Source organism: Neolamprologus brichardi, chromosome 6 (assembly GCF_056152115.1).
Source record: "Neolamprologus brichardi isolate AB-2024 chromosome 6, ASM5615211v1, whole genome shotgun sequence".
Lineage (NCBI taxonomy): Eukaryota > Metazoa > Chordata > Actinopteri > Cichliformes > Cichlidae > Neolamprologus > Neolamprologus brichardi.
In genome coordinates, this window is record NC_142109.1 from 25,195,244 (window position 1) to 25,216,266 (window position 21,023).

At 39.0% G+C, this 21,023-nt stretch overlaps 1 protein-coding gene across 3 annotated transcripts; it reads left to right on the plus strand.

The window, feature by feature from the left end:
* Positions 1-201: 201 nt before the first annotated feature.
* Positions 202-20,782, plus strand: tmod1 (tropomodulin 1). Of its 3 annotated transcripts, none has more exons than XM_035907635.2 (13): positions 202-574; positions 3,787-3,864; positions 3,986-4,045; positions 4,251-4,387; positions 9,716-9,872; positions 11,593-11,709; positions 13,349-13,438; positions 14,771-14,901; positions 15,159-15,266; positions 16,255-16,398; positions 16,763-16,907; positions 17,587-17,686; positions 18,556-20,782. In XM_035907635.2, the coding sequence occupies exons 4-13, from the start codon at positions 4,265-4,267 to the stop codon at positions 18,572-18,574; spliced, it is 1,134 nt and encodes a 377-aa protein (XP_035763528.1). In that variant the 5' UTR covers positions 202-574; positions 3,787-3,864; positions 3,986-4,045; positions 4,251-4,264; the 3' UTR covers positions 18,575-20,782. The 3 variants fall into 3 exon arrangements, with proteins under 3 accessions (XP_035763528.1, XP_006790891.1, XP_006790892.1); XM_006790828.3 differs by having other exon boundaries at positions 202-526; XM_006790829.3 differs by lacking the exon at positions 17,587-17,686 and having other exon boundaries at positions 204-526.
* The last annotated feature ends 241 nt before the right edge of the window (positions 20,783-21,023 follow it).

Genomic DNA, 21,023 nt, shown 5'->3' on the forward strand with positions numbered 1-21,023 from the left:
CAGTAAAGTAATAGGGATCCAGAGTCCAGCACTTAAGTGGTTAACAGTCACCAAACTAACCGATATCCTACCCAGACTCTTGCAGCTCGAATGTAAACCATAAACCTTATCGTGAGCTACGCTACATAGCGAACCATTGTCCGATAATGGAGGCAGCGCATCTTCGTGACATCACAGGAGTGACACAGCAGCCGTGAGCGAGGAGAGGAGGAGGATCTCTTCCCCAGAAGTTTGGTTTGCCCTTTGCTGGAGATGAGATTCAGTCCCAACAGTTCCACAGAGAGTCGACCAGAGCCGGGGGAGGAAACTTTGTGAGCGCTGAAATCTTCTGGATTCAAGATTGTCTGCGGGTCATGGACGGTTTGATTTAGGGGGATTTTGGCGGATTCCCGGAGTTGCGCGCTTGCAGAGGACCGTACTTCGCACTGCTGCGACTCCAGGCGGCTGTGAAGGAAACCATATCTGGTCAAAGTATTCGTTGCTGTCACCCAGCGGGACCAGCCGGCTATAAATAGCGCTGGAGGAGGTAGGGAAATTAATGCATACATTACACTGCGGGCAGCAAAGCGATCAAGTAAGTTAAGGTCAATTCTCCGTGTTAAAGCCGTGAACCGGATTACACTTTAACATTTACTGAAAGTGGGAAAGTGGTTTTCTAGGAAAAATTAACACCAAATATAAGTTCCCCGTTTCTGTTTTTCATTATTTGGCTGCCGCAGGTTAAATATTAAACTGAAAAATGCAGATTGGGTGTTTGTTTTTTTTAAATTATTATTATTGTGACTGTATTTGGACCAATCATAACTACATCTTTTAATTTAATTATTAAAGTTATTACAACTTTGCAGAAACAGGAGTTCAGAAGTATACAAAAGTTGCTGGTTTTCTGTGACCTCCACACATCCACTCTAGAAATAACTAAGCTGTGGAACTTCTGTTTGTCAGTCATTTTTATTTTATGAGCACAGCTCTTAATGGCGCTTCAGAAGTCTGCTGTTTACCTCCTGGTTTAGCCGTGTATTATATTATCAGCTGGATTATAACAGCACTCATTGGTGATATTACACTTAACAAAAATATTATGACACTTTGACCTCCGCAGAATGAACAAATGGCCTGACCCCAGGTCCAAGGCAGCAAGTGAGCTACTTGGTCTGGTATACAGATCATGATATATGACTCTGTGCTGGCCCCAAAGCAAAAAAAAAAAAGTGGCCACAGATGTGTTCAATGTCCTCAGCAAAATGAAGGATTATTTAACGTGTGGCGTTTAATGGTTTTGGTTGTATGCACAACTTCAATGCCAGGTCTAAATCTACAAACCAAACTGCCTTTTCTTTGGAGTGGCAGTAATAAAACACGCCATCCTTTCCACAGAGCTTATTTTCTGCCACATGCATTGTGACATGTGGCTGAGTAAAGGAGAACAGTTGTCTCTCAGCTGTTGTCTGCTGGGACATTTCAGATATCTGTGCAATTTTTACAACTGCTATCTTTCCTTTAGATTGTGTGGCACAAAACTAGGGTTTAATTCTTCAACTTTCCCAAAAATTAGCACAGTTAAGTGTGATTATTGTAGTTTTATTCAATTTCAGCATCAGACCTAGAACAAACTGAGCAGCTAAGATATGTTAGGGGTAATTTAATCAATTAAAATCACTTTTAATTGACTTTTTTAGATATGTAGAGTTATGCTTATATTTGAATGTGAATCTGTGAAGTAGTTATGCACAAAGATGTTGTGGAGGTCATTTCAGCAGCCAGTAGAAGATGGCTACAAAGGCTTCACGTGCCATTTGTATGCTGTTTGAAAGCAGTTAACGAGGAGTTGCAAAAAGAAAAATCAAGTTACTTTAATATTGCTGCATGAGCTCATTTCTGTGATGAATATTTCAGTTTTCTTCACTCTGAGAGGATTTGTGTATATTGCAGACATCTCTGCGTACTTCATGACTGAAAAAAATCTTGCCTTCACCCAGGAGTAGCTAACTTGTATACACGCAGTTTTAAAAAGACTTTAGTTCTGAAATCTTCTTTTTATCTTCTGCTCTCAGTTAGTGAAAGGCTGTGCTCATGCAAGACCAGTTGCCCTCCCAAGGTTTTACACATATCTGACTTGATTAATTATCCCGTATCAGTGTAGCTATTCTTAGAGGCTTAAGGATTGAATAGGCCTGCTTTCAAGGGCAAGAGGCAAGTTAGATGTTTATGACTGCAGAGGGTACATTCTGGTTCAGGTCACTTTTAGTTGTTTTGCTCTTTCTGCTCAGTGAATGTCCTGTAATGAAGCAGAGGCTTATAGAAATGTTCTAAATACAGGCAAGTGTCTGTTCGATATCATCAGAACAGGTTGCAGTCTTCCAGTGGGCTTGCAGTGCTATTTGGAGTGCAGCCCAGTTCTTCATTTCTGGTTTTGGAAACTTGTCTTGACATGGAGTGAAAAGAGAAAGCAGAACAAAAGAACAACACGCTTGACCCCGCTTTTTAGGATTAAAGCCAAAGCACACTTGGTGACATCCCTAAGATCAAAAAGATAGGCTTTCTTTCACATTTGTGCTCCTCAAAAACACAATTTTCTGCACTTTGAGCTCCAGCTCTATATTTTCTGCCTAATTTGAGATCATTCCCTTCACCTGATACAAGCTCAGTGAAGTTATAGTTAATGTTGTTATGTGGGCATCCATCGGTAGCAGCTCAACACTTGTCAGAGTCTGAACTAGAGCTTTAAGGAACTTGGGGCTTAGAGACCGTGTGCGCGCCCAGTGTTTGGTGCTCTGGTCCACAAATGTTCCACTGTAGCTCATCCATTTTCAGTCATCTGGTCACAGAGCCAAGACAGAGTTCGAGAGCAAGATTTGGAATGAGTCTTCATAGCTGTTTGAGAAAGAAACAAGAGCAAGACACGTTTACGGACAGCATATTTGACCTATCCAACATTTATAAAGTTTTCAGGGCAACACTTGGAGAAAATAAGCAGATGATCAGCAACAGGATATGTGCAAAATTACCAAGTGTCAAGCAAATAGGTGAAAACCAACCAATTCAATCAGTGTTTTTTGTCTAATTGAATCAAATTGAAATGGTGACAAATTCTTGCAGAGAATAATAATAAAACACCTAGGAAGGCTTCAAAATATTTCTCCTTAAATAATAATTAACGGTGCAGTTTGTCCACCTGTCTGCATTTGTAAACTCATTCATATTTAGTATTAAGTCATTCAAAAACCTCCATAAAAGCTTAAAGATGCAGTTATATACCAGACTTGTCTTGGCTAGGAGCAGTTCCATCTAGCAATTCTGTTAACAGCTTAATTGTATATTTGCTGGTAGATGGGAATTGTTAGCTTTGAGAAGGCCTAGGTTAGCGCTTTTTATCTTTCCACTCTGTGCTAAGTTGTACTAACCTGCTGGCTGTAGCATCATATTTAATCTAAAGATGTGAGTGTGGCACATGGAAACCTTTTGAGGGCATGAAAATGAACACTCCAACAGCTCTCAAAAACTATGTGACGATATAAGAGAAATGAAAAGAAGAACATTTAAAGCATTACCAGTGAAAATGTTTGACAAATTCTCCTACATTTCTTTTGCACTCAAAGAATTTCGTATTTTCAAGCCTTCTGTATTTCCGGACAGTTGCTTTCTGGGAAATCGGAGTAGTAGAGAAGAGATGACAAGCAGAGAAATATGATGTTTCGCTTCTTTCCATGTTCATGACGTACTATTGTTTTCTAATTCTGCGAGCTATTAATCTCTCTTCACACTATTTACTTGTGCCTCTTTCAGGTGTAATTGCTTTCCCAAGAGGGCTACGGGCACTTGGCTGCCTTTGCTGTTATTTTACCCGAGGTGGGGGTCATTAAGGTCAGTCTGTCTTCTGAATTCCACTGTTAAAGCATTGTGTTGCTTTTCTCTGATCCTTCAAACCCACTGTTATTCCAACATTCATTTTAATTACTCGCTTCTTGGTTGTTTCCATCCATAGATATAATCTAGGCTCCTGATCTCCTACAGTTTGCCTTTTTCATTTGGAGGCGTTGCTGAGGTGAGAGAACAGTTTGAATATGCCTCACATGTTGAACACATCCCAAGAATAACAAAGAGCAAAGAGAATACAAGAAAATAATAAATACTGTTATTCCCTCAAACAATACAACTGTCAAATTGATTGCCGTCATTGCTCATAATTGATGTGTAAATATTTTATTTCTGTTGTTTTCCAAGATATTGTACTCTTTTTTCCCCCCCAGGTGTGCTGTCCACAATGGCGCTTCTGAGGAAGGAGATGGAGAAGTACAGAGACATAGACGAGGACGAGCTGCTGAAGAAACTGTCAGAAGAAGAGTTGCAGCGGTTAGAGGATGAATTAGAGGAGCTGGATCCTGATGTAAGTTTATAACATTGAAGTCCATAAGGAGAAGCTATGTCAGTATGTTAGTATCAGTGGGGATTAATGGGGGCATACATGCTCAGCAGACAGCACAATGTAATGTATCACATTGTATATCACTGGAGCTGCAGTGTGCTTTCGTTTGAGTTGCTGTTAGCTGGTAATTTCTGTTTTTAAAATAACATAAATCTTAGTTTTTATAGTGGTAGTACAGTAGCAATTGTTAAAATATGTTTGAAGGAAAGGACTGAAAACAAAAGTCTACAAAGCCATGGCATTTATGGTCAGGAGTTTACATAAACTCATCATGGGAATGAATGTCATGATAATTTTGAGTTTTTAATGTTTTCTTTGAGACATTTTTTCCCAGGGTGCATTGATTATAACCAGAGGTGCACATAAGTGGTCCGCAGGTGCGCATTTGCTGTCAAAATAAAAGATGCACACCAGATAAGAAGTTGCAACGCGCGTTTGCGTACATATAAAAGGCACTGTTTTTGTCTGCTTCAGTGGGATTTTCACGGCATATTCTGCACCACATCTCTGTGCGTTTATCATTTGTTTGAAGCCAGCTCACCTCCTGCAACTACTTTTCTGAGAATATGTGGTTGTTTTGCGGTTCGGACTCCTTCTCACATTTCTTTGGAGGTGGAGAAACACTAAAGTAATTGCTTAAAGCAGCTTGCTTCTTCGGCATCTTTAAGAGTTCTAAACAAATGTCTTTCCTCCTCCAGAAAATCCTATGTACGCAAACACGCGTTGCAACTTCTTATCTGGTGCGCGTCTTTTATTTTGACAGCGAATGCGCACTTGGGGACCACTTATGTGCACCCCTGATTATAACAGCATATATCTCTAATGACTTGTAAAAACAAGAATTGGGTGCACAAGCAGCAATTTATTTTGGATTTCCTCTGATCCACACCGGTCAAAAGTATACACAAAATAAAATAAAATATACATATACTCACTTACATTTTTTCATAAGCGGTGCTGAAGGTTCCATAGTCTCTTTTAAATTGACAAAGCCAAGGCCTACAACTGGTACTTTCTCTTTGCCAGCATAAAAAGGATTTGTTTCATAGCAGTTGTCTATTGCTCTGAATATTGGTCACTACTCAGAGCAATAGAAAAGAGTAGATTTGCACAGGTTGGGAAGGTCTCTTGGAGCCATTTCTAAACAAGTGCACATTCCAAGATGATTCAAAACAATTATGCGTAAGCACATCTTGTCTGGATGTGTCACCACTTTCTCAAGGTCTGGAAGAAAACCCAAACTGTCACCCTCAGATGAGGGATGGTTGTTCAGGAAAAACCTCAAGTTCAAGGTTACCAGAAACCAGAAACTACTGGAATACCAACTGCCACAGGGAAGCCAGTTTTTACATCACCATGCACTGAGAGGGTCCCACATGGACAAGTTAAAATCCCTCTTGGTAAAAGTTTTTTGGTCAGATTTGACAAAGATTGAGCTCTTTGGCCACAATGGCAACAGGCATGCTTGGAGAAGTAAAGATGAGGCTTTCAAACCTATGAACACTGTACCAACTCTCAAGCACGGTGGTGGTTGCATCATGCTCTGGGGCTGTTTTGCTGCTAGTGGTACTGTTACAATACTCAAATAGATGGAATTCTTCAACTTCACTTCACACTAGACTAAACATGGACAGAATTGGGTGTTCCAAATAAAACAGGTCAGCATTAAGCTTCTTTAATGGCTTTCCCGAACCTCCAGCCTTAACCATGTTGAAAATGTTTGGGATAACCTGTAAAGCTGGTTCCGTGCCACAAAATGAGCCAAAATAAATGAGCTCCACCAATTTTGCTTAGAAGAATTTGTTTAACATCTATTCCAGGTGCAACTTTCTAAGAGACGTTTAACCAAATATTAGTTGGGGTGTCATCCACACTTTTGACCTTGTGTGAATTAGAGAAAATCCTAAATGAAATAAATTCTTTATTCTTTATTTTTATGTTTTGAAGTCATTAAAGATATATGCTGTATATTCATTCCACCCTGGAAAAATATCAGTTCAAATAAATCATTTAGAGCTTTTACCACATTGAGCGTATGCAAACTTTGGACCGCGACTGTATTGTTGCTGAGCGCAGCTTAGATTCTCTGTGTAAAAGTATTACAACTAAACATGAAGTTCTTTTGTGTCTGTGGCAGTGTTTGATTCAGTAATACATGTAAAAGTGGTGAAACAATAGAAAAATGAAGAGTGAAAGTGTGAAAAAGTAAAATACTAACCTTAAAATAATAACCTCTTGTTACTGTTTAGTCTTCCCTGTTATTCAAAGTATTTCTCCTTTTGTATTAAGTACAGCTAAAGCACTTATAATACTACATCAGCACTCGTGTTTATTCACTGCTGCTTTTTATGATATGTTTATTTCTGCATTTGATTCTCGTCCACCGACAGACCACCGAGTAATAAATCAGTGGTCGAGGTGTGGACAGCTGCTGCAATAGCTGCCAGATGAATGTCTAACTCCTCATAAAGAGACCGGAGTCCCCCTCAGTGCCAAGGGGATGACTCGAAGGGTATAATGTGGAGTAGATATGTGCGTGTGTTTGTTAGCGAGGCTCATGCCAGCAGTGAGTGACTGCAGGGACTCGCTGACGTAAACAGAGGAAACAGAGAGAAGCAGTGCGTATGTCCTTACCTTGTTTGTGCCTGTTTATGAGGGTCACCTGTTACACAACAGTAAAGTGCCCATTTGCTCTGACTGTAACATTCCCGGCACGGTTTCCCACATCAGTTCCAGTAAACAGACTGAAAGTTTGCACGCATGTCTGCCATTATTGATTATTAAGCAACAATTACAAGAACATTTTGTGTTTTACAACACACAGTACTGCCTCACAAGTGTACTGACCCAAGCTTGCTCCATACTCAGTTGTTTGATTGTGTGGATTAATACAAATCACACGTAGAAAAAGTTCCAATCAAAGTGAAACATTTGGCATAGATTAAACCATCAAAATGGCTCTGAGACTGCAACTTCCCATTTTAAGAAAGTTGTAGAGAGCCTGTAGCTACAGAATAGACGGATATTTTCCTGAGAAGGTGGAGGTGGTGTTTTGCTGGCAGGTATTATTGGATATATTTATTAGAGCGTATGAAAGTTGAAATCTGTGCTGATGTTTGTTTGCATTTGTTGCAGGTGGTAATTTTTATTTGCGTTATAAATATGCTGGTATCTCAAATGGATCTTGATGTGTCGTATATCGTGAAATGATATCGTCTCAGCTTCACGCTCATAGACACATAGACACACGTATTGTACATGTGACTGTTAGTTGATGGTTGCTGAGGGAAACAGAGGCCGACTCGTGCTGTTAAAAATAAAATACTGGGACTGAGCGCTGTAATCTACAGCTGATATAAGCTTTGTGTTGGTGATATCTTAGATTGTGCTGACTGCGCAAAGTGTTGGGTATGTTCGGTTGTTGTTTTTTTTTTAAATTGCTGTACAACCAGATTATTATTTGGAAGCTCCTAATGTAAGGAGAGAGTCTGACTGAAGATGAACAACAGTGAGAAGCAAAAAGAGAAACCGACTTATAAAGAAAGGGAGGCCCCTAAGTGCTGAGAAGCAGATAAGATATGCAGCTATAAGTAGCACTTCTAAGAGCATGGTTTTGAATGTTGCTTTAGGTTCAAAATAACTTGGTGTGCACTAATGGTCTGGGAGATTTCTTGGTCCTGTGTTGAGCTAGAGAAGAGAGAGAGAGAGAGAGAGAGAATTATATGGTGTCATGCTGTCTAGGCCTGACATCATACAGTTCACTCAGCAGCTCATAAAACTTGTTACAGAAGAAAAAAAATCAAAGTCGTTTGTTCTTAGCTTTATGTTTTGCTTCAAAATATTACAAGACTTAACTAAAAGAGAAGTTTGAACAAGATAAAGAAAATAAAACCACATAAGCACCTGTTCGAGACAACTTTAGCATGAGATAACTGCTGACAGAGACATAGGGAAACATAAACTAAGTGATCCGGTGCCAACAAAGCTACTTACTGACTTTAATCCTAATATAAAGAAAGATATGCTATGCTGTGCTTGAAGGATGTGATTGAAAAGTCTGATTAGTGTAATTTTATCATAGACTTTGCACTGCCCTGCTTTTGCAGTCAAAGAAGCTGCCCTGTTGACCATTAGAAAGAATGCAGGTGTAAGTCACTTTACTTTTCAGAAGCTACAGACATCTTGACACCTTATGAGGTGAGATATGAGATACTTGGTTGGACTTAGTTAAAGCACTCAGAAATGCTTTAATTCTTTGTAGCTCGGATTCAACATGGTGCAGGAAACATTCCTCTGGGATTTTGGTCCATGTTTACACGATAGCATCACACAGTTGCTTCGGATTTGTTATCGGCACATCACCGCAACCTGAAGATGCTCAACTGAGCTCTTGTGATTGTGGAGGCCATTTGCGTACAGTGAGCTCACTGTCACTGAGATGATTTGAACTTTATGACATGGAGCGTTAATGTTGGAGCAGCAAAAAATCTCATCATCTCATCATCATCTCATCTGTTCTTAGCTGACAGCAGGTGTGGTCTTGTGCTATAAATCAGAGATGACTGTGTGGGAAAATCCCAGTCGATGAGTACTCACTGAAAGATTCAGACCAGCCTGTCTGGCAAAAACAACAATGTTACATTCAAAGTCGCTCAAATCATCTTTGACTCCAGTTCTGGTGCTCGATTTAGACCTCACCAGGTAGTCTTGACCATGTCTGCATGATTGAGACCAAGTTGTTGCTATGCGATTGGCTTCTTAGCAGGGATAGCTCAGTAGGTAGAGTGGTGGCCCCATGATCGGAAGGTTGGGGGTTCGATTCCCCTGAACAGCTACCCTGAGGTACCCCTGAGCTAGGTACCGTCTCTACACACTGCTCCCCGGGCGCCCAATGGCTGCCCACTGCTTCACAGAGTGAATGGGTTAAATGCAGAGAGGAATTTCCCCACGGGGATCAATAAAGTACACTTTCTTTCTTTCTTCTTTCTTGGAGCGTATACAGTCTCTGCTACCAAGTTCTGTGGAAAAAAAACAAAAACCTTTTTAACATGATAGAATGAGTAGAAAGGTACTTTGGGAAACTCAAGGATTCATTCTCTGGGGAATGAATGTTGAGTTACATTAGGCTGGATTGGAATTGTAAAGCAGGGAGCAAGTCTGGCTAAAAGCATCTAAAAATTCCTTCACACTTCACACAGTGTAAAGCATAGACTGGTCAAATTAGCAAAAGTATGGGTTATTTTTCCAACATGCAATACCAACATATTGTAAATGTAAATCCGTGTCTAGAATGCATTGTTGCCTGCTGGGATGCGCCAGAAGGACCAGACAAAGAAAGCACCAACAGGGACGTTTCAAAGAGACAACCTCCTGGCCCATCTGGAGAAACAGGCCAAAGAGCATCCTGACAGAGAAGACCTGGTGCCCTACACTGGGGAGAAGAGAGGTAGGAACTGGTGTGTTTAATAAAAATCAAGTTAATCAGGCAAATTTTTTTCATGTTTAATCTTTTTATTAAGATATTATTGTTATTATTATTAATAAATGAAAGCTGTTTAAAGTTTCCTTAAACATGATTTAAATGATGGTGTTACTTTGTAATGAAACAAATATCTCTGGACTCGTGGATGGATTTTAAAAAGGCAAATTGATCAGTGAAAACAGCCAACCTGTAGCTCAGGTGTTAACATTAAAACTCGGTTTATCAGAAATCCACAGCCTAGACACAGACTTGACTGGTGGTGAAGAACTTCAGCCATGTCAAACTCTTTAAACTCTATAAAGTTTCTTTCTGTTTTTCTGACTTTTGTTACGTTCTGATTTGCTGGTGTTGTTGCTTTGGGACTCACTCCACTTGCCACAGCTTTTGCCGTGCTCTCAGCGGTGCCATGACATTTAACCAAGACAGGTCACACGTGACTTTCCAAAAACTGCTCTCACAGAGCCACGTGTTCATATGAGCATCAGAAAAAATGTCTGGCTGAAACTCGAGGAGCAAGCCACACAAATACAGACATAGCAAACCTATCGGTAAAGACATCTCTGGGCTTCTAGAGTCAGCAGCTTGTCAGGTGTGACATGAAAGCATACTCACCTCACACAGCTTGTGTAACAGAACTGATTTTGGCAACTGGACTGACCTTGTCTTACATGTCCTCACCTTAGACTGACAGTTACATTCAAATTCCATACTACTGTATGTACTGTATTCAGTACTAGTTATAGGTTCTAACAGGTTGATGGTCTTCTTTGTTTTTGCAATTCACATTTCACTGTCTAGTGGATTTGACACCCCTCGCTGTGAGGGGACAATCCACTTCCGGAAAAAAGTTGTTTATGCCATTATTTTAAGAAATAAAAAAAAAACATTTTGACTTTTTGTTAATCCAGTTTAGTTTCAGTTTGTTTCCAGAGTGGGTTTGCTTGTTTCAGTTTAGCTTTTATTGTTTGAAAATGTTTAGCTTTCATTAGTTTCAATCTTTATTTCTTGTTATTTTATTTACGGCAAACGCCAGAGGCAAGAACTATGAAACATCAGTGTAGATATTACAATGTAAATACAAACTTTTCGACTTTTTGGCCTCAATAGAAGCATTCATCAAATCCTCATCAGGCAGTTTATAATAAATGACAAATTTTAACACATTAACAAATACAAAAAGTAAAGACATTTCATCTGTAATTGTATTTTAGTTTAGTTTTCCAAATTCACAAAATCTTTTCCATCAGTTTTATTTTTTTTCAAAGGTGTAGTTTTTTTTCATTTTAGTTCACAAAAATATGTGTTCGTGCCTAGTTTCAGTTTTTATTACTTTAGTTTTTAGTTTTATTTTTAACTTTAATAACCTTAATACACAGCAGTTCAACAAATTCAACCTTAGAGAGAAATTCAGTGCATATACTATAAAGTTGCATTTCCACTGCATGTGGTCACACCACACAGAATATATAGAAATTTTGGGTAATTTTGTGAAAAAATGCTACTTAAGAAGCAAATCTGTAGCCATAGAGGTCCCTAAATTGACAAAAATCCAGGAAAAACTGGAGTATGTCAAATGTAACTTCTAAACTAAATGCTAAATTAAAGTTACTGATAATTGTCATTGTAATAGTAGTGCTTGCAGTCACTTACTTTGAATATATATATATCCCCCCTTATATTACAGGAAAAGCCTGGGTGCCTAAAACAAGAGTGGATCCAATCATAGAGTCTGTGACTCTGGAGCCGGAGTTAGAAGAAGCCCTGTCCAGTGCTTCCGATGCTGAACTCTGTGATATTGCAGGTAACTATCACACAACATCTCTCTGTAGGCTAATTTTCTCTGTAGGCTAATTTTTCCAAGAAAACAAACAAATTAAAGTACTTAAGTTTAATTGGATTTTACGTCTGCACATGTAGCTGAACTATAACATTTCTCCATTTCAAGAGTTGTTTCTATATATTTCTATATGAAGATTTTAGGCGTGCTCTCACTAAAGAATGTAAGTAGACTACCATAGGTTTAACTAGCCCTTGTTAATCTAACTTTCACTCATTTCCTCTAGCACTCCTTTCATCTTCATTCCACTCTTACCATTCAACTCTTCATCATCATCATCCGTACCTTCATTTTCTGGATCTTTCTATCTATTAGTTCATCACCGCCCAGGGTATCTGTACGCTGCACATAGTCCTGCATGGAACAACTCTGGTCTTCTGTGACATTTGTGCTTTTTGTTTTACTTTGTAGTCGGCGTGTCGTTGCATGTGCGGACCGTGCATTGTATTTAACAAAAAACTTAGTTCATGCAGGGCGATTGGACCTGCTGGTACATTTTTTTTGCATAGTGGGGAAGGACGATGTAAGCTACATCACAAAAAAAATTGTAAAAATTATATTAATGACGATGTAGAAAACACCCAGTGTTTTATCAGCTTGCAGCTTGCAGGTGGCAGCAGTTGGGAATGTAAGTGCATGACACCGCTATAGCAGGTATGATATGATATGACGCAGCTCTACTTTACACACTGCAGTTATTGTCATTTGCTGGATTTTGTCTGAATAGTGTTTGAAGTTATTTTTCTTTGCCTTAAATTATAAAATAATAACTTTTTCAATGTCCATACCATCAGGAGAAACTCGAGCTGCCATTAAAACAGTGTTGCTGATGTTTCAGGGGTTTTCCTGTCTGTTTTGTTTGTTTGTTTTTAGCCTGCCTGAGTTATTGCAGTCAATGTGCTGGACGTATTATATTAAGGATGACAGTGAGTTGACTTTGTGGGAAGTATACTTACTCATACCATGTAAACACATTTAGTTTTAACCACTGTCAGAGTAATTACAAGACAATGCATACTTCATGTGTGACAAAAATATTATCCAACCCTGCTGCTGGTAGAAGACGGGGATTTAAAATGAGAAATGCTCGTGGTGAACAAGCCTCTTAGCTTGTTGCAATACATGCACTTCACTGCATTCAGTAATCAAATAAACAGTCAGATACTCTCAATCTCTCTGACAAAGAAACAAGGCAAAGATGCTCCGTTAATTGTGTCCTCAGAGTAACTGCTTGGCTGGAAACATATTTCAGATTTCCTGCTGCCAGAGCACATCATAGATTTTTTGCCTTGGCTGGCTGATATCTCATTATTTTTTATAACAAATAAAGTATCTTGCACGTTGATTTGGCTTCAGCCTGCTAAGAGCAGAAGGTCAGCTGTGGTTGCAGAAGTCAAAGCCAGTATACGGGAGCTTTTTTTTTTCTCATGTTTGACTTGATTGCAATGCTGAAAGCGACTGGTGCATGGTGGTCTGGTGTAAGGTTGCAAGCCAATCAATAAGCCCACTCAGTGTCAGCACTGCTCTCTTGCTTCCTCTTTCTCAATCCTTTTTTTTTTTTTTCAAGAAATGTTCATTCTTCAGTCTCCTTCTCTTCTTCCAGCCATCCTGGGCATGCACACGCTGATGAGTAACCAGCAGTACTATGAAGCCCTGGCCAGCAGCACTATAGTCAACAAGCAAGGCCTTAACAGTATGTGAAACACATACATGCTTGCACTCACCTACCAAAATGTATACTACTGGACACAAGTACACATGAATTACAGGGACTTTTGAGGAACAAGTAAAAGGGCTCTAAAATAAAGCAGATCACTCAACTAGTACCAAAAAATTGCATCATTTAAGAAAAATGCTGCAGTTGGATTGGAATAAAGTGTGATCTCATGTTTGCAGAATGTTTATTTTACCAAAAACAGTGTATGCTCATATTTTTTTTCTGTTTTGCACTTGATACATGCACAAATAATGTAAAACATGTTAAGTAAACCAGATAGGTAGATAAAAGAGTATAAGCACACATACATTTTGCTATTATCCTGCCAGGAATACACTATCGCTGGTTCATCTGTTTGCACTTCATGTTATGCTACATCGTGTAAACGATTGAATTCTGGGATTACTTTTAGCTCTCCTTCACAGGTTAATGAGCTATTGTTTATCTTGTGTGGTGGCTCATCCTATAGTTACGCTTCCAGCTCTAAACAGAGACTGAGCATCTCACATCCAAATATGACTACCTTATAAAGCAACCCAGAGTCTCCTGCTGAAGTTGTCACTCTGTTTTGAGTAGCGATACAGAGGAGGGCACAAAACCCCTTTTTACAAAAGCATTGGTCCATATTAACCTTAATGACTGAATCTCAGAGATTTGCAATCCATTACTAAAGTAGGTGCACAATTCCCGTGCTGGTAAACCAAACGGATTCTAGTTTTTCCATATTTTAGATCTTCTGCTGCAGAGCACTTACAACGAGGTACTCTGTACAGCAAAGTATAAAAAATATCATTTTGAAAATCTCCTGAGGTTATTGTGGCCAAATACTAATACTCTGCCTGTACTGTGCTCTGCAAAAAACTCTCGTTGGAAGTACGCTTAATCACCTTCTTAAGATTGATACCAATCCCCTGTCAGTAAAATAAATGTGAAGCTGCACAGATGTTTAGCCTGGATTACCATAAAAAAAGGGGGCAAGCATGGAGAAGAAGAACAGCATTTCTGAACCAGCAGAGTACTCCACGACCAAAAGCAACACTGAATGTGGAAAACTATACTTTCACCAAATAAATGTATTCGCTTTGCTTGACACAAGCAAAGTCTCAAGCAATCATCCAGAAAATGCTGTTTACAATGTTTAGAGTCGCAGATTCAGAAATTGGGTCAACTAGTTAATGGAGAGGCTTATTATTTGTGCTGCTTTTGAAATGAGATTTAGTCCAATCAGACCCTGAGTAAAGCAAATTTATCCATCAGCAGTCTGATTTTGTAAATATATTTTTATATTATACGTGTGTTGCACACCAGGTGTGATCCAGTGTACCCAGTACAAGCCAGTCCCTGATGAGGAGCCCAACTCCACTGATGTAGAGGAAACTCTGTTGAGAGTAAAGAGGAATGATCCCGACCTGGTAGAAGTCAACCTCAATAACATCAAGGTAAGAATGCTGGGTTGTGTTTAAAAAAAAAAAGAGAGAGACAGTGCAGGTTTAATAATCTATATTTATTATAAAAATTATATTTAAATTTGGATGTATATTGGATTTGGTTTCAAGTTTTATACATAAACTTCAAGCATTTGTTTCCTTATGAATCACAGCAATTAATATTTTTTACTGTTTATGACAAGGGAAAATGCAAAAATACATAGAAATAAGTTTTTCAACATTTAATTTTTTTGTTTTTCTGTACCCAGAATATTCCTATCCCAACTCTGAAGGCATATGCCGAGGCTCTGATGAAGAACACAGTGGTGGAGAGGTTCAGTATTGTAGGAACAAGGAGCAATGACCCTGTAGCATTTGTAAGTCTAATGCTTTTCAACCTAAGTTGCTTTTTTTTTTCAGTTCTCTTTCCTTTTTATCTTAACAGCTTCCCAGTTTTTCACTTTTTATCATTAATGGGGATGAGTCCTATTTTGACAAACACTATGAAGATTAAAATAAACATGTTGTGGTTTGACAAAGTTCCTCCTAAACAGATCAAAATACACAAAGAGGGTAAAAAAGCAGGGCGTAAACAAAAAGAAGAAAAAGCTCTGCAGAACAAGAGCAAGGTATCCAAACTCAAGGCAACAAGGAAAATTAGTCCCAACAATACAGAAAAATGTGACGCAAATAGGAGTACATGTGGAGTCAAGCAGATGATCAGACAAAGGGAAAATGGTAAATGGCCTGCATTTGTATAGCACCTTACTCAGTCCCTAAGGACCCCAAAGCTACATTCACTACACTACATTCGGTCATTCACACACAGGCAATGGCAAGCTACATTGTAGCCACAGCTGCCCGGGGGCGCACTGACAGAGGCGAGGCTGCCGGACACTGGCGCCACCGGGCCCTCTGACCACCAGTAGGTAAACATGGGGTTAGTATCTTGCCTAAGGATATTTGGCATGCAGCCAGGAGGCAGCCTGCCTCAGTGGCCAGATTTTAGAATGAGACATAGGTGGACATAAGTGGCAGATAGCACAGTGGAAAGAACTCGGATAGGCGAAGACACAGATGGAAACAAGCAGGAAATGAGAAGAAAAACAAAGACAGAAAGTGAGGGCACAGATGACGCACAAGGAATAGCAGTTACCAAAATGAAGCAGGAGATGGAAACAAGCAAGACGAGGGAACTAACACAGACAAAACAGAGACTAAGAGTAGGAAACAGTGGAGACATTTGTACAATATGAACAGAAGAAAATCAAAATCAAAACGGGGAACAAACCACAACGAAAGCCTGACAAGAACAGCCTGGCTTCAAAGCTGTTCCTGAATACAAAGTGCTGTGTGTTTTCTCAGGCCCTGGCAGAGATGTTGAAAGTTAACACGATGCTCAAGAGTCTGAACGTTGAGTCCAACTTCATAACAGGGACTGGAATCCTGGCCCTCATAGAGTCACTGCAGAATAACACCACACTATTGGAGCTCAAGATAGACAATCAGGTAAAAGCTCACACCCTCCATAGAGTACAGACAGATTTAAACACACTGGAACAGTATGTATGTCATGCAGTGTACACAGTTCATCATTGCCACTTTGGTCTAATGCTCGCTGATTGCATTGCAATGTCTCATATGCCATAGTTGGACATCTGTGACTCATTGCCCACTAATGCCTACTTTTATTTTTCTCCTTGTTCTTGGCCCTTTCTTTTTTGCTTTTCAAGTCCAGTTATTGATTGAAATCAACTTTTTTTTTAAACCCTCAATCCCACCACTGATTTTTTTTTTTTTTGCCTTTAATCATCTATTCCTCTCTCGTCTTCCTCTCTCCACCATCCTTTCCTGCACTCTCTGTGAACTCCAGAGTCAGCCCTTAGGCAACAAAGTGGAGATGGAAATAGCCAACATGCTGGAGAAAAACACCACATTGCTGAAGTTTGGGTATCATTTCACCCAGCAGGGTCCACGCCTCCGGGGCTCCAATGCCATGATGAACAACAATGACCTGGGTGGGTACACACACCTGCATGATCACTGTATGGATGTGGCATTAGGTCTCGAACTGACAAAACGTCAAGTAAATACTCTAATTAAAGTTTATTTTCATTCTTTTAGTTATGTCTTTTAGTAATGTTTCATTTGGCAGAGTTAGACGTCAGTATGGGCATGAGTGCACTTTATCATCACTATATCTCCTTGAGTTCTACTTCAATCAGAGGCTAATAGAAGAATGAGAGTGATATCATCAGTTGGTTACTCAGTAGAGCTGCCAAAAGGCCTCAGCCAATCATAACAGTACCTTCCTGAGTTATGACCTCAGCACTAAGAAAAGCCTGTGAGCGTGAGAGAGAACATAATGAAGCGAGTGAGTGGAGTGTTTCCTGTCATGCACAAATTTCACCAGTAATTGTTGTGTTTGCTGACCTGATTTTCAACTTTTTTTCCCCAAAATATTTACTTTGTACAACAAACTAGGGCAGAATAAATCCTCTCTGACTCAATTGCTGTAACATTCACACTACAGAATGTAGCTTCAAAACTAAATTAGATGTGGATATGATTTTGTTTGTGTTTTGTTTTAAATGGTCTTACTATCTTCTTGTATTTTGTGTATATATATATATATATGATGTTCAAAACCACTTTACATCATTTATGATACTTTCTCTTCCCCACGTCATCTTTAAGCCCGGGTTGTCAGGTCGGAGACAGACGGCTCTTTCACCCTCACTCTATCTGTCCCTGAGCTGGAGAGGGCCTTTGGGAAAAAGTTCAAGTCTAAGACTAAGTAAAAAACAAAAAAAAGTACAGTACAGTCACACACTGTATGACCGCTCAGCCTTGCCTTTCTGCTGCCAACATCTCCCAGTTCTTTTCCGGACTACCGGAAGCTCTGCTGCCTCCTGTCATACTCTTCTGAGAGTTTCTGTTGCTTGTCCACATCTTCACTCTTTTAATCATCTCTAGCTTACGGAGACTGCTCTTTAGTCCCACGGCATTCCTGAAATAGCGCAAAAATCTTGCAATTTTGGAAACATGTAGATGAGATAACTACCTGTATAAAAAAAGAAAGAATCTCATAGCACAGAATTTGACTTTGAAATTATGCTGTATTTTTCTATACTGACTTTGAGTGATTAGTCTTTGGTCTTTCTGCTCTTTTTATCTGCATTTTCGGAGGAATTTGGTTCCTCCTGTTTTTTCACTCCTTTCAAAAGCCCCAAAAGTGGACCCACAGGACTCTCATGGAGTCTCTGATCACTTTTTAGTAATTAGTTTCTGGTTGTTGAACATGCATTATTACGTGATCTTGAGACAGAATTTTCTTCAGAGATGAACATATATTCTGTTTTATTGTGCGCAATAACCACAAAGTAATTACTGACAATTTCCTAAGGTCACATTTAAGAAGACACTGTCCTGTTCTTTCCACTTGCTTACGTTTGTCCTGTGTATTTATTTACAAAGAACTCTTCTTACACGTTGCAGCCACCAATTTGTTGTGATGTTCTTTTTGCCTTGCTTTTTTTGTCAGCTATCTTGCTTCCTGTCAGTTAAAGAGGTCAGCTTTGCTGTGCTGTTGCTTAAGATGATGAGGTTGATGTTGTCTTTCATCTTTCTTTCTCCTGTAACCTTCCATTTTCCCTCTGTCTACAGTAAGAAAGAGAAGGCTTGAAGGAGGACCCATTTTCCCAAAGTGTCGGACAAATGTGTAGAAACCAGGGCTACCTTCAACTCCTGCCATCTGTCACCCCCTTCCACTCTATCAGGTTCAATTGTTTTGGTTTCAGAGACAGTGTCTGAACTTTTTCACTTACAGACTTTTACTTAGTAAATGTTAAATGATCCATTTGGATTGATTAACAGATCCTTCTGAGTTTCCAGTGCATGCAACAACAAAAAAAGTGACATTGATATTATTACATTGTGCTCTGAAGTTTGCATTTTTGACATATTTTCTAGGCTTGGACAGCTACAACTGCAGCTTTTTGTACAAACCAACTCCTACTCTGTAATTTTGAGTCTTTCAATGCTTCACTGAGTGTTTAGACCTCAGTGAAGGGCTTAAGGTCTGGTTTTGAATGTGGTCCCATATGAAAAGCGATGGGCAACTTTTAGCAGTCTGCTGAGTTGAATTTTAATAGTTATTATTATTATTATTATTACTACTACTACTGTGCTGTAAATGACTGGTGTTGTCACTACTGCTGTTGCTTCCAGGACACCTTACAAGACTACGAATTTCTGCCATGTCAGAATCATTCATTTAAATTGAATTGAGAAAAAAAAAATGAACATCTGGTTTTGCCCCCATCTTCTGATGTTTTTCTCTTTTCATTTTTCAGTGTAAAAAAAGTATTTAGTGACTCATTTCGATACTGAGCTACACAGATTCTTGAGCAATTTACAAATAGCTGTATAAACCTGGCAACTGTGAGATTTGTCACTACATACGTATTTATTGAAACAGACCTGGGAAAGAGTCAGAAGCCATTCATATGACTTGGTTTGACTATGCTGGATCATCAAATAACCAGTAGTAAAAACGTTGCTGTAAAAGAAAATGTACTGTCAAATTACACTGTGACGTTATCCAGCGTTTATATTAGCACTCGCTGCCTGTTAATGTGCAATATTCAAATGCCAGTGTAATGTGCTTTATATTTTCCTTTAAATATCCAGCGAATACGGCACTGTTGTATAGAAGTGTTTACAGCAGCGGCATTGTAAGAGCGCCAGAGAGAGAGACACAAGAAGCTCAACAAATTCTGAGAGAAATTCCCAAAACTAAAGATGGTGTTAGAAAAAAACCTCCCAGAGAGTAAAAAGCTTTTGAAAAACTTTGTGATGGGACAAAATCTGCAAAAAAAAAAAGTAACAATTTGAAACAGATAATTTGATGAGATTCTTTACATGCAGTTTTTTAGAATAGATGTTACATGGCTGCCGAGTGGCAAGAGGGTTTTGCTTACAGTCACCAGATTATATTAACCCAAGCAACTTGTGAATATTTGAATGGATTTGTTTTACACTTTCAGCCAGGTCTGGTTTGTTGATTGTTTGTGTTGATTTGTATTTACTGGAGCTACAATGTGTGTTTTAGTATGAAATTACTTTTTTACTACAGGTTTCACATTACTCCCTAAATCCAGGTTTGTTGTATTTTTGTATGCAGGAAACCTTTCATGTCTTTGCAGCTTTCAGACTATAACAATCCCCCTTATTCATATGAAAAACAGACTATTTACAAGCATGTCTAGCTATGACAGGTACTGAAAATCAGAAATATGGTATTGCACCTTAATCCTTTGGAGATCAAAATGAAATGGTTCTCATCATAGGCCAAAAAAAACACCCGAATAAATGTTGATTTTATGCTGCTGTATACTTTGGAGCAGATAGCGGGATTTCTCATAACTTTAAAAGTCAGCAGTGCAATGAGGGAAAAGTAGAGTTAGCTGTTATATAAGCAGGAATTAGAACAGTTCCAGTAAAAATCACAGGATGGTTTGTTAGCTTTTATTAGCTGTCAATGAATTATTTGTTTTAGGAAACGTTTATGTCTTCCTAATGTGAACAACTCTTGCTCAAAATTCTGATTGCACGTTTAAGGGCTAATAACACATTCAGTGTTATTATTTATCACCACTTTGTTACTGACAGTGTCAAGGCCAATGTCCAGTGAATGGTCGATATCTTCATTATAAAGATGAAGAATTGAAAGCTAAAAGTGAAAGAGGACTCTGCTCTCACAGTCTCTGTGTGTCATGTTCTTTTCTCCTGTGTAGGGCTTTTTTCATATTGTACTGCTTGACTCGGTTTTTTCATAGATAGTTCACATTTTTTGTTCTGTTTTATGAATTAAATAAAGCTTGGAAATTGTCTTTGTTTATACACCTTCAGCACATTTGATACAAAGACTGCAGGGCCCACAGTGCCCCTCTGTGGCGAAAGAGCAGAATTACACCAAGCTGGTGAAGCTTTCCATCCCTTTTGGCTCTCTTGGCTATGGTCCTCAGTGGTGGCGCTTGGTTGCAATTGATTTTATACAGCAACGAGGAAAAAATCCACATGTCATATGTCATATTTATGAAAAATTACAGGTTCTCATTGTCATTCCAGGG

Excerpts from the sequence above, each read along its gene's own strand:
- tmod1 (XM_035907635.2), top strand. The coding sequence starts at position 4,265 with ATGGCGCTTCTGAGGAAGGAGATGGAGAAGTACAGAGACATAGACGAG. Across the intron at positions 9,873-11,592 it reads CTACACTGGGGAGAAGAGAG|GAAAAGCCTGGGTGCCTAAA; the intron begins GTAGGAACTGGT and ends CTTATATTACAG. Across the intron at positions 14,902-15,158 it reads TCAACCTCAATAACATCAAG|AATATTCCTATCCCAACTCT; the intron begins GTAAGAATGCTG and ends TTCTGTACCCAG.